Raw genomic sequence first — 14,530 nt, 5'->3', positions numbered from 1 at the left:
CCTTACCTACCTTAACATTAGTCCATTATTTAATGGCAAGGGGAAAATCTCTTCTCCATCTAATGTTTTTAAATCTTATTAATTCACACACAGGACTACAAAAAAAAAAAAAAGAAAGAAAAGAAAAAAGATACTTATTTCATTCACCCCTGTATAATTATGGCTATCTCCACAAGCATTGGTATACTGCTTCCCATTTGATATTAGGTTTTACACTTTATAATTTTACTTCTTTTCATGAACAGCATCTGCCCAAATGAAGTGTATTGCATATACTTATGCATTTCTGTCACTTTTAGATTTCAAGAACATGTACATGGGAGGATCGCGTTTAGCAGCATATAGCAAACACACAAATATCAGTAACTTAAACTAAATGGAAGTCAGTTGCATCTAAAAAAGTCAGAAGATGGACAATCAGGGGACTGCTTAAATGGAATCTCAGTATTCATCAGGGTTCCAGGCTCCTTTTATCTTGCTTCTCTTTTACTGTTAGTGTGTCAGCTCTGGTTAAGGAAGGAAGTGGACCAGGTATGTGTCAGAGGAAGAGAGACCAAGCTCCTCCAGTTAAAAATGAACTTCCATAGGGAACACATCAAACTCCCACTTGTAATTCAGTGGATGCAAATACTAGTAAAAGAGCAGTGGAAATGTAGGGCTTCGTATTTTGCTATTCTGAATTTATGGTTCCACTAATAGAGGAAGGGGGAGAATGGTTATTGTATAGATAATAGTAGTCTGTGCTGTTTTATAGTTGGGTATTTCATCTTGTGAAAGATTCTAATGCCATCCACAAGTTCAAAATCTCTTGATAACAATCCCTCATATAAGTGATATAATGCCAACTTCAGATACTGATCAAATAATGTTACTTTGAAGGACTTTGTGAATGTGAATTTTTGTATTTTTTAAAGAATTTTAAATTTTGGCAAAATAATAGGTCATAAAATTACCATCCTAACCATTTTAAGTATACAGTTCAGTAGCATTGAGTACGTTCACATTGTTGGGTAACCGTAACTATCATTTATTTCCAGAACTTTCTAGCAAAACTGAAACTCTGTTATATCTATTAATCAATAAGTACCCATTCTGCCCTCCCTACTACTCTTGGAAACCACCATTTTACTTTCTATCTCTGTGAATTTGATATTCTAAGTGCTTTTATAAGAGGAATCATAGACTAATGCCTTTGTGTAGCTGCCTTATTTTATTTAGTGTAGTATCTGGAAGATTTTTGAGTGTGTACTATATACTGGAATAATACTAAATTTTTTAGATGAGTCATTTCATTTAATCCTAAAACAATTCACTGAGAAAGTTATAGTTATTGCCTCTATTTTGTAGTTTAGGAAACTAAGGAATAGACAGACTGAGAGACATGCGTACAGTCTCAGCTAGTTGAGTGGCACAGAATCTGAGCTCTCTGATTCGAGAGTGTGTCCTTTTAAACACTGTACAATTTCTTTGTGATTGAGTTTTTATTATTTGATATTTAGTTAATTCTGGAAGGATAATAATTTTTGAACTCTGTAGAACACTTGTGATTATATACTTTATCTAACATGAAATTTTAGGGTAAGAGTGGAAATGCAGTTCTTTTAGTGATTGTGGTAAAAAGAACCCAACTGAGATATGCTTAGCATTAAATCTAACAATAAATCAAACCAATTTTTATATTTAAAATTTTTTTTTACTTATCAATAGACCTTTATTTTATTCATTTATTTATATGTGGTGCTGAGAATCGAACTCAGTGCCTCACACATGTTAGACAACTGCTCTACCACTGAGCCACAACCCCAACCCCCATTTTTTATTTTTTAGCCTTCCTTTTATCTTGTTTCATTTGAAAATAATTTTTCCACTGTGTGCTTATTCATGTTTGATGCCTTCATTCCAAAGAGTAAATGAATAACTAGTAAATAATATCAAATCAATACATCTTCTTCTGAGGCCAGAGTATTGGTTTGGAATCAATGATATTTTCTTTTATTTAATCTAAAGAATGGTTAATGCAGATTCTTTCCATTAGAAAAATAAAACAGGTTCAGTCTTTTTGATGATTTATGGATAGATCTTTTAAATTTGAGATGGAATTTAGTATAGCAATCCTTAAATGTATTCAGTAAATAGTATGAATTATCAAGTATATCTGACTTGAACATCATTTTTTAATAATTGCTCTTAGAAAATGGTTTTAATACAATCTCCTAATATTTTTGTTCACTTGTGATTTTTATTTTATATAGCACATGCCAAAATTTAATTCAATTTCAATAAGTGGATACCATATGCAGGAAGCAGGAGCCGATGCCATTCTGGAACTGGCCTATACTATAGCAGATGGATTGGAGTACTGTAGAACTGGACTCCAAGCTGGCCTAACAATTGATGAATTTGCACCAAGGTAAGTAAATTAAATTTAGATATTGTCTCAAAATTAAGAAGATTCTTAAAACCATTTTATTACTGTGCAGCAAAATATGTTGACAAAATGGATTTACAAATATAAATGTCATGCTAGTTTTGGATTGTCTTATGTTTTATCTATATGTTAATGAGAGAATAATTGAATACTGTTTATTGACAAATTATATTAAAATGTAAACATAAGATTAAGCAATTTTACTTTTATTAATTTTTCCATTTGAAAATATGGAAATCATCTGTTACTTTTTTCTGTTGTACTTATGTAATATAAATATTGTATGCACAGTTGTATGAAACGTGTTTCAAAAAATCTTGTTAATAAAGTTGTATGGAAAAGTAAAAGGAAAAATATGGTTTATAAAGTATTTACTTGTTAAGCTTTGCTTTGAGCCAAGCACTAACCTGTATGCTGGCAGTACAGCACTTGGAAAACATGACTTCTGCCTTTTAGAGATCAGTGAATGTTCCTATATACCAGGATGTTGCATATTTTTTATGATAGCAGTTCTCAAAATGTGGTCCAAGGACTCATGGGGATTGCTAGACCTTTAATGGGGCCTTCAAGGTCAAAGCTGTTTTCATGACTAACTTACAACTTTATTTGCCTTTTTCACTTTAATTCTCCCAAGATTATAGTGGAGTTTTTCAGAACTCACATGAGATGCAATGTTGCAACAGATTGAATGCAGCAGCAGATCTAAGACTACAAAAATTGTTACAGAGATTTGCAAAAAATGTAAAAATAATGATTTTTTATTACAATTTTTGTGTTAGAGAAGTATACCTATTTTTCATAAAAATATTACTTAATGTTAACATGTTGTAAGTTTATTGTTGTTTTTAAATGAACTAGTAAATAAAATATTGATAGATATTACCCAAATGAAGAAATATTCCTTAGGATCTTCATTAATTTTTAAGAGTTTAAAGAGTTTGGGGGGGAGCTGGGGTTGTGGCTCAGAGGTGGTGTGCTTGCCTGGCATGCATGGGGCACTGGGTTCGATCCTCAGCACCACATAAAAATAAAATAAAGGTACTGTGTCCACCTACAAATAAAAAATTAAAAAAAAAGTTTGTGGGACCAAAATATTTGAAAAATACTATATTAGGAACTTCTTCCAAATATACATGAAGTATTTTTTTAATTAAGTTTTGGTTTCTTAAAGTTCACCTTGTTTTATTTAAGATAGCATAACCTTTGTGGTTTTAGAAGTGATTAAGTAACCTGTATCAACTACAGAATATAAGATAGCAGAGAATGGTAAAATTAGAGACAAATTGGAGAAAAATCTGCTCAGACCAAATCATAAATAGTATGAAAAAAAATTCCAAACTTTTTTTTTGTGTGTGGTACTGGATATTGAAACCAGGGGTGCTTTACCCCTGAGCTGCACTCCCAGCTCTTTTAATTTTTTAAAAAATTGTGATACAGGGTCTCACTAAGTTGCTAACACTGGCCAGAAACTTGGAATCCTCCTGCCTTTCCAGTGCTATAATTTCAGGTGTGCACTACCCCCACCCCGCCAAAAAATGTATTTTTGCTACCCATTCAAAACAAGTTTGACATTTATTCCCTCCATAAAAAAACCCTGCCTTACATACTGAATATTGCTAAAATATTTTTTATTTTTTAGAAAATGAATATTTAATCAAGGACACATTAGGAGATTATTTCCTAAGGAAAAACAATTGCAAATTGAATAGTTTTTAGGCTACTTCTAAGCTATTTCTTCTACATGCATAAAATTATACTTTTATATGTTAAGGTTTGCACATACTTATATATGTGTGTATTTTTTAATTCAAATTAAGATGTTTGATATTAAAATCTGGATATTGATTTTCTAGTGTGTGATACAATTAATTTTCTGTTTTATATTGTTAAATTTAAGCAAATTCTGGATTTAACATTATTGTTTTAGGTTGTCTTTCTTCTGGGGAATTGGGATGAACTTCTATATGGAAATAGCAAAGATGAGAGCTGGGAGAAGACTGTGGGCTCATTTAATAGAGCAAATGTTTCAGCCTAAAAATTCTAAATCTCTTCTTCTAAGAGCACATTGTCAGACATCAGGATGGTCACTTACTGAACAGGTATGTATATAATTCAAAATAGAGAATTTTAATGAAGAAAATGAATATTTCCTTATACCAGCGTGGTACAAGCATGTAGAATTTATCTGTTAACATTTGAAAAATCATAAATATTCAGAAGCATAAAACACACTTAAATTTGTATTTATCATATTGCATAAATAAAATTTGCTCCATCTAGTGGTTAACAATATAATATCATTTAAATCTTACAGTGCTGTTTTACGTTTTTAAGGGAATTTCTCCTTTAGGTATATGTAGAAGGTAGCAATCAAAAATAGCTTGGCATGGCGACTTATGCCTTTAATCCCAGTGGCTTGAGAGGCTGAGATAGGAGCGAAAGCAAGCCTCAGCAAAAGTGAGGTACTAAACAACTTAATGAGACCCTGTCTCTGAAAAAAATAGAAAATAGGGTTAGAGATGTGGCTCAGTGGTTGAGTGCCCCTGAGTTTAATCCTTGGTACCAAAATAAATAAATTTTGATACCAAAAATAAATGAATAATAAAATAAAATAAAATAAACAAAGGAGTGAAAGGAAGATCAATAGAGTAGAGAAGGGAGAAAAGTGGGAGGGAAGAGGGGACAAAAAGGGAGGGGGAATGGGGATTGAAGTAAAATACTATGTATAATTATAATGCTGTAATAAAAATAAATTTTTTAAAAAGTAAAAAATATTTGATGATGAGAAAAATCTAAAATCATAATTTAATTACTACTATCATAGTTTTAATAGGAGTCTTAATATAAAACTGAGTAATTAAAAGTTGATATTATATATATGCATTTTGTTTATAAAAGCTCTGTGTTCAAGCAAGCATTAGAGCAAGCAGACCATTTAAATACTATTATCTCTGGGGTTATTTATTTTAATTCTATTTTATTACACTAAAATTTTATGGTCATAATCTTGTCTCTTTTTTTCTCTCAGAGAATAAATGTTTAATGATTACATAAAGAGCAAGTAATTTATAAAGATTATTCATTTCTTAAATACTATTATTAAAACTATTCTTTGGGCTGGGGATGTGGCTCAAGTGTTAGTGCGCTCGCCTGGCATGCATGCGGCCCGGGTTCCATCCTCAGCACCACATACAAACAAAGATGTTGTGTCTGCTGAAAAACTAAAAAATAAATAAAATTCTCTCTCTTTCTCTCTCTCTCTCTCTCGCTCTCTCAAAACAAACAAACAAAAACAATACAAAACTATTCTTTATATCATTGATGGAGACATATATATTCCAAAAATTTACAGGATGGACTCTTCTAAGATGCATACATTTGCAATTTTTTATAAGGAGTACAAAAAGGGCCAAGTTTGGAACCTTGGCTACATTTCAAAACCTCAAATAATTATTCATAATGTAATATGGTATCAGATTTTATCATTTTTCAAAATCAAAAGAAAAAATATCAATAGAGTAGAGGAGGGAAGAGGGGACAAAAAGGGAGGGGAAATGGGGATTGAAGTAAAATTCAATATTCCTAAGTATTACTTCACACCTATATGTAAAAATATTCCTCTCTCCAAAATAATTGTATAGTGTTCTGTAGTTGTGGTTATGTTTTTAAAAACAGTGCCATTTAATTGGCAATTTTTTGCACAAATAATGTTGCATGCATGTATTTGTAAAAATGCATTTTTTTTGCACAATATGACTAAAATCTATCAACTATTTCATAATATTACCAAATTACCCTCCAAAGATTCAAAATATAGTTCCATCAACAATATATGAGAATACCTATTTTCCCATAATAAATTATATATTATTTAAACTTGTACTATTTACATATATCTGTATTTTTTCAAATGCCTTTTGGCATGGGGTTAGAAATGATGGTGGAATATGATGATCATTATTATTCAAAATACATCTATGAAGACATGAATTGTTGTGAATGTATGTTGTATACAACCAGAGATATGAAAAATTGTGCTCTATATGTGTAATAAGAATATATGCATTCCACTGTCATATATAAAAAAAATTAAAATTACTGAAATTACATAGGAACTTGACAGTGTGCAAATTTAGTCTAGAATAATAAGTGAAAAATGAAGCACAGCATACAATATAAAACACAATAGCCTAGAAGTAAAATAAAAAACCAGGAAAATAAATTCATTGTGAATACTTCATACAACAATAATTGTAATGAAAAACAAAAATTCTGTAAAATTGCAGTTTTCATATGAAGAATGAAAACTAAGTAATTTAGTGAAAATGTAATATGTAATGTTCTACTAAGGAACAAATTTTGGAGCCAGGCTCAATGGTGCACACTTGTAATCTCAGCAGCTCAGGGAGGCTAAGTCAAGAGGATCATGGGTTCAAAGCTAGTCTCAGAAACTTAGCAAGACCGTAAGCAGCTTAGTAAGACCCTGTCTCAAAATGAAAAATTTAAAAAGGGGTGAAGATGAGGCTCAGTGGTTAAGTGCTCATGGGTTCAATCCCTGGCACTCACTCTCCCCCCTGCCCCAAAATTGAATGAAGTTCAAATTTTGGAACAGGGAAATAAAGTAGGATACAAAATTATAAACAGTGGAAAATGAATTATTAACATTAAAGTAGGTATTAAGTGAACCACAGTGGATTTAGAAAACAAAGTTGAAAGATAATCTTGTCTTTATACATGTTCATTTTACATAAAGTGTTTTGATACGTTTAAAAGTAATTTATAATTTTAAAGTTCCATTGCTTTTATAAATTTAAAAATGAATTACAGCTTATATGTTCCATATGAAATATAACTTCAGGTCCTTATAAAAATGGAGAAAGAGATTTTGAGTTTGGGAGAAATTTTAACAATACTTTTTTATCTCAATTTGCTTACTTTATAAGCTAAGGAAACTAAAGTTCAGGGAAATAAAATGAGTTTCTCAAATTATAATTAGGAACATAGTAAGTTCTAACCCAGATTTCATACCCCATAGTCCATTGTTCATTTTATTATTCATTTTTTATTTGTTTTAATTAGTTATTCATGTATTGAGTGTCTATTTTGTGCGTATCGAGGAGGTCCATACTTTGATTTTTAAAATATAATTGGAAGACAGAGAATTAGGAGATGAGGGCTCATAAAATCTAAGGAGAAAAGACATGATATTGTTATCAAATATTTATGAAGTATAAAAGTGGGCACAACAAATGTTTGATATTTCACAATGCTTTAGTTCCTGAGCGTATACTGTACAGTTGGTTTTTAATTCTAATTCCACTAATAATCACTAATTTGTCTTAAGTTTATTTGATATTTTGAAGCCTAATGTGGACATTGGCATAGAAAGTGGGCAGCTTAATTATATCTGCTTAATTATATCCTTTTATAATCACAACATCTATCAACTGTTTCCTTATTTTGTTGTTTCTATTTCTTACCAAATGTTTTAGGATCCCTACAATAACATTATCCGAACTGCAGTAGAAGCAATGGCAGCTGTGTTTGGAGGGACTCAGTCTTTGCACACAAATTCTTTTGATGAAGCTTTGGGTTTGCCAACTGTGAAAAGTGCTCGAATTGCCAGAAACACACAGATCATCATTCAAGAAGAATCTGGCATTCCTAAAGTGGCTGATCCTTGGGGGGGTTCATATATGATGGAATCTCTCACAAATGATGTTTATGATGCTGCCTTAAAGGTCAGTTTCTCCTCTTTGCAGCTTTGCTGTCAAGATTTATAAATTTATAATGACTGATACATTTATGTATCAAAGTTCTTGGGAGTTTTGTTTGCCTTATAAATCTAATCATTTTTAAACTTATATCAAGATTTAGAAAATGTGAGAAAAGGGGAAATTCAGATTTTGTTTTGTAGTTTTCAAAATTGAAACAATTTAAAAATGTTTGTTTTTATGTTAAAGTATTTCACTCAAAGAGTTAAAAAGACTGCTAAAGTTAAAGAACTTTTACCAAAAAAAAAGCAGTCATTAGCTTTTCACTTATTTTTTTTCTATTTCTTGGCATATGCTTCATACTTTTGTTTGTTGTCCTTTTTGTTTTTATCTACTTTAAAGTCATACATGACTCTTTCTTCTAATTTTGTCATGTTTAAACATTAGACAGCATTTATTCTTTTCTTAGTATGATAGTTTAGTATTTTAGCTCATTTGTAGTACTTTCCCTGTCTCTTATCGAATTCCTTCCCAAGTGTTCTGATGTTCTCATTTGATTTAAAGTGGTTTCTCTCTAAGATGTTGATCATTGTTGTCCTTTGGCTTCTCCTTGCTTTTATGCTAAGAATACTTTTTCACTTCTTCTATGTTGTATTCTGAATCCTGAATCTCATGCTTCTGTTTTTCTAAAGCACTTCTTTTTTAAAAAAGTTTTAGAGGCTATTTGTGGCTCAGTGGTAGAGTGCTCGTCTAGCACACATGAGGCACTGGGTTCGATCCTCAGCACAACATAAATATAAAATAAAGATATTGTGTCTACCTAAAACTAAAAAATAAATATTTTTTAAAAAAGTTTTAAAATTTGACAGTACATTTGACATATTATACATACATGAAGTATAACTTACTCTAATTAGGATCCCATCCTTGTGATTGTACATGATATGGAGTTCCACTGGTCATGTATTCATATACGAACATAGGAGAGTTATGTCTGATTCATTCTACTATCTTTCCTAATCCCATTCTCCCTCCCTTCCCTTCATAATGTTGGCAAGGATGTGGGAAAAAAGGTACACTTATACATTGCCAGTGGGACTGCAAATTGGTGCAACAACTATGGAAAGCAGTATGGAGATTCCTCAGAAAACTTTAGTCTTCTCCCAAGATTAAAGTGAAGTTTTCTGTCTTTAGAATATACTTGTTATTTTGTTATTGTCTTTTCAACAGAAAACTTTAAACTCACAAGTTCTAATTAATTCCCTTGCTAGCTATTTAATTCCTTTCTTATGAGATATTGACTTTCAGCTTATAATTTTATTGTATTGTTAGTAATTATATAATAACACTCAGAGCTAATTTGTGTTCTTTAAATTTTTCTTATTGTGTTCTAGTTTTATTACTCTGTTTTTCTTATTGTTAGCTCATTAATGAAATTGAAGAAATGGGTGGAATGGCCAAAGCTGTAGCTGAGGGATTACCTAAACTTCGAATTGAAGAATGTGCTGCCCGAAGACAAGCTAGAATAGATTCTGGTAAGAAACAATGGAAGAGTATGTGTATGAAATCCAGTATCAAGAAATACCAATTTTTGTTTGATGATAACATATAGTTAATAAAACAAAAATAATTTTTGAGAAAAATCTCTCTATATATCCATATATGTTTATATTTTTGTATTTGTGCCTGCATAGATGTATGTAGGCAAGCATATATATGTATCCATGAATGTATACCCATATATATATATATATACACACACATAGATGAGTGTAACATTTTGAAGATTACACTATCAGTGATTATTGTGTTCTATATTGGCATATTCATTCATTCATTCAATCTATGAATCCTTTTTACCATGTTAAGTTTGAAGCATTTGCTGTGTCTGGGCATACAACTATGATCAGGCCAGATCTAAACTCTGTGCCAGAGAACTTACATTCTGGGGAAAGAGAAAATGAATAAGTAAAAACAGTAATTACAGATTGTGTTAATTGCTATGAAGGAAATAAAGAATATAAGCTAGGGTAGGAATGTTAAGATGTGTTTAGATAAGAATAATAATCTGTTAATTTGAGGCAAAATATATTTTTTATCATGTAAGGAGGTGCCTTTTTAATTCTGATTAATCACTTATAGATAGTAAAAAGTGTTTGTATTTTATTTATTTATTTATTTTGTTTGTCTGTTTTGGTACTGGGGATTGAACTCAAGGGCACTTGACCACTGAGCCACATCCCCAGCCCTATTTTACATTTTATTGAGACAGAGTCTCACTGAGTTGCTTAGCGCCTCTCATTTTGCTGAAGCTGTCTTTGAACTCATGATCCTCCTGCTGACTCAGCCTTCTGAGCTGCTGGGATTACAGGTGTGTGCCACCATGCCCAGCTGTATTTTATGTTTGAAAGTGATTTACTGTAAGAAAATCCAAGAAAATTTAGAAAAGCTGTTGGGTGTTGATTCTCTAGCTTCTAAATCTTGCATGGTAACTGCTCTGATTACTTATGTTTTGTAATGTTGTAAGAAGGCTTATCAGGAACACTGAAAAAGCATGTAGTTTGGGAGAAAATAAAAGTCCTCCTTCATAGAAATTCTCATATGCAACTGTACTTTCCCTGTGCACCTTCACCCCAAATTTGAGATTTGCTGTTCTATACTGAAGTTTCATTAAAAGTTAGGAATATTACTTTTATTGTTATGGAAAATACATGATAATTACAGCATCATTGTTAGGCAATTATTTGTGAATAGAATCTCTATATTATTTTCCTTTTGGAAATTTATAGGTTCTGAAGTAATTGTTGGAGTAAATAAGTACCAGTTGGAAAAAGAAGAATCTGTAGAAGTTCTGGCAATTGATAATACTTCAGTGCGTAAGACGCAGATTGAAAAACTTAAAAAGGTATGAATGGCTATTATTTTATAAGTATTTTCTGTTTTCTGGATGCTGGATAATTCCTTACATTGTCCTGTTTTAATCTTCACAACAATTGCATGAGATGGGTATTACTCCTATCTTTTTAACAACAGAGAAACTAAAGATAAGAAACTTGATTGGGATAAATGAACAGCCAAGACTCAATTGAAGTCTATTGACACCAGAAACTCAAGTATTTTTAAACTATGATATTTGCCCCTGTGAAACTTATATTTTAGTATTAAAAACACGCTAAAATAATTGTACCTTACATAATTTACTGATTAGAACTGAGGCTTATATAATTATGTAAATCACTCAAAAGTAAAAAAAAAAAGAAAAGAAAGTTCAGAGTCCATATTTGAATCTAGGGCTTTTCATTGTAATTTCTTTCTACTATGATACTACTATGAAAGAATGATTTGCTTTCTGATTATTAAAATCCAACGATAGATATGCTACAGTTTATAATGAACTTAATTTTGAGTATTATATATTTATTTTGATTACGTATCCTTTTTATTTTCAGTTCCTCATTGAGATAAGTAAAATTATGTAAAATACCAAAATAGATAAAACATTAATTTTTACTGCTGTAACCTGTGTATTTCTCTTGTAACAAGCTACCTGGAGCTCCTAATCTCTGGCATTTGTAATTACTTGCTATTTTTAAGTCACAAAACAAAATCCCACAATGATTTTTCTTTGTTCCCTTTTCTTCTGGTTATTTAAAACTGCCCAGTTATATTGAATGCATGATTGTAGGTGTCAAATTTTTTTCATTGTTAGTGGTAGGTGTTTAATGATATCGTTTACACGTACACTTTCAATCTAATCAGGAATAACAATGATTTTTCACTCTTATAATTTTATCATTTTTAAGAAAGACCCTATTTAGCATGTACCATTTTATTTTCAGTGATCTCCAAAGTCTTAGTATTTATTTTGTTAAGAGAAAACTTTTTTCCTTCCCCAGTACTTTAGGTTCTTATTAACTCTATACCCTCAAGCTTGAGGGATTCCATTTATCATAAACAATGATAAGCCTTATTTTTGGTAAGAAAAAGAAATTCAGTAAGGACAATAGTGCAATAATTGTTAACATTTTTTGAGCACCTTATATGTACCACACACTGTGCTAAGTTCTTTTCTTAGACTGTTGTTTTTCTATATTATTTTGCTTTGTAGGTATTTACTATACTTATTACTTTACAGGGATCCAATGATAAGATGTTAATTCATATATATGTTATACTGGCTGTAAATGCAGAAGCTCTTGTTTCCTAAAACCATGAAATTCTTAATTCTTAATGAAATTCTTAATTCTTAAATTTCTTTCATAAAATTGAGATTTATTGAGTGCCAGTGCTATACTAGGAATTGCTTTAGGTATGCATTTTCTCATTTCATCCTTGTCAGAACTGTTTTTTTTTTCATAAATCCAATTTGACAGAAGATTGATATAAAGAGATGTTAATAATTTTCTTTTATACTATCAGCTAGTAAATGTCAGAACTGGAACTTGAACCCAAATGTTGTTCCTATGCCTGTGCTTTCAACTCCATGCTAGTGTCATCCCAACTTTTTGGAACGTGACTCACAGTTGAAAGTACATTTCACCTACATGCCTGTCTACATACACTCATGTGAATGTGCTCATAACTGAAATAAAAGTTTTACAAAACAGTACTTTTTCAAACTATGAGCCATCCACTTAGATATTTTCTATTCTATTTCTTTTCTAATTATAGTTCACTAATTCTATATCATCATCCAATGGATTAAAACCACCATTCAAGAAACACCATACTACTATATTGCCTCCCTTATAATAGAAAAAGCTTGCAAATTAGATTACATAAAATGAAAATATATATAGAAAAATGAGCATTTCCATAGAGTTTGGAGTGGAATTTTTCTATACCCTAATGTAAATTTTTCATCCCACCTCTTATTATAGATTCTATATGATTTTTTGGCAGCGTTTTGAACAGTATCATATTTTAGGCTTATTTTCAGACGGTACAGCTTATAAAACATTGAATTTGAGTAACCATTTTGGCAAATTGTTGGCAGAGAAGAGTAGAGCTAGGATCTACTGGAAATGTTTTTAACCATAATTTACATTGTTTGTCTTTCTCTCTCTTTCTGTCACCTCTTGGGATTATTTTAAACACAAAGAACAGCAATATATGTATAGGTATTATTACCAATATATTGTTAATTAGCTAAAGGAAACTTAAAATTTAACTAAAATATTTTCTAAGTTCTGATCTATTTCTTTCCTTCTTACTATGAATCTTTAATATTCTGTTGAAATAATTCTATAAAAGATGCACTTGTTTTCAATGTCTTGCTACTTTAGGAAAGTCTAAGTAGCTATATCAGCAGTAGTATTTCCCTGTTTGTTTCTGATTTGTTAGTATTGTATTGAATTAGTACTATTTTAGGAGATCCTGAGTGAATGAATTGTATGAATGAATGTACTTCTTAGGTTATATATTATTCTCTTTATTTCTTCTCTCATTTTTGAGGTTAGGATTACAGAAAATTTCATATTGTATATGTCAGGGTCTAATCTCCTAATATCTGTTTTTTTTTTAATTTTAATTTTTTAGTTTTAGGTGGACACAGTATCTTTATTTTATTTTTATGTGGTGCTGAGGATCGAACCCAGTGCCTTGCGCATGCCAGACGAGCGCGCTACCACTTGAGCCACAACCCCAGCCCCTAATATCTGTTTTATTACATGTTGATGTAAATTTTCCTCTTTTTTTTTTTTTTTACCTTTTTTATAAGATCAAATCCAGCAGGGATCAAGCTTTGGCTGAACGGTGTCTTGCTGCACTAACCCAGTGTGCAGCCAGCGGAGATGGAAATATTTTGGCTCTTGCAGTGGATGCAGCTCGTGCAAGGTGAGGATATATACTACAAGTTTTTGAAATACTAAAAGTTGATCACTTTACCTCTTCAGAATGTACTTAAGTGAAATATTCTTCCTGTAAACCTGAAAGCTCAAAGGAAAATAATGGAAAACATAACAACTTTAATTATTATTTTTCCTTAAATATCTGTACATTTGAAACATTAATATACTTTGGGGTAGTGATACTGGTGATTGAACCCAGGGGCACTGTACCTCTGAGCTACACCACCAGCCCTTTTTATTTTGTATTTTGAGACACTCTTGCTAAATTGCCCAGGCTAGCTTTGAACTTGTGATTCTCCTGCTTCAGCCTCCTGAGTTGCTGTGATTGTAGGTAAGTGTTACTGTGTCCCACATTAGTATACTGTGAATTGGTTATATTAATGCTTGTATATTACATTGTGGCTCAGGACATTTGAAGCTATTATAAAGAATCTATTTCACAGCTTTGTAGATTGAAATTTGCTATGCTTACAAGTATATTGTCAAGGTGAACCAACTTGATATTTAACCCATTAGACAGGCCTTGGTGGTATATGGGT

At 31.2% G+C, this 14,530-nt stretch overlaps 1 protein-coding gene across 2 annotated transcripts in view; it reads left to right on the top strand.

Annotated features, from left to right (window-relative positions):
- Positions 1-14,530, top strand: part of Mmut (methylmalonyl-CoA mutase) — a 33,488-nt gene that overhangs the window by 6,352 nt on the left and 12,606 nt on the right. For both annotated transcript variants that reach the window (XM_015487839.2, XM_015487840.2), the window contains exons 4-9: positions 2,253-2,410; positions 4,356-4,527; positions 7,921-8,169; positions 9,566-9,677; positions 10,932-11,047; positions 13,862-13,977. In XM_015487839.2, the coding sequence (XP_015343325.1) occupies positions 2,253-2,410; positions 4,356-4,527; positions 7,921-8,169; positions 9,566-9,677; positions 10,932-11,047; positions 13,862-13,977 (923 nt within the window). The remainder of the gene's footprint in view (positions 1-2,252; positions 2,411-4,355; positions 4,528-7,920; positions 8,170-9,565; positions 9,678-10,931; positions 11,048-13,861; positions 13,978-14,530) is intronic.

The sequence above is a fragment of the Marmota marmota genome, unplaced genomic scaffold (assembly GCF_001458135.2).
Source record: "Marmota marmota marmota unplaced genomic scaffold, marMar, whole genome shotgun sequence".
NCBI classification, from domain to species: domain Eukaryota; kingdom Metazoa; phylum Chordata; class Mammalia; order Rodentia; family Sciuridae; genus Marmota; species Marmota marmota.
The sequence above is the reverse complement of the archived record's forward strand: the minus strand, read 5'-3'. Positions and strand labels throughout refer to the sequence as shown.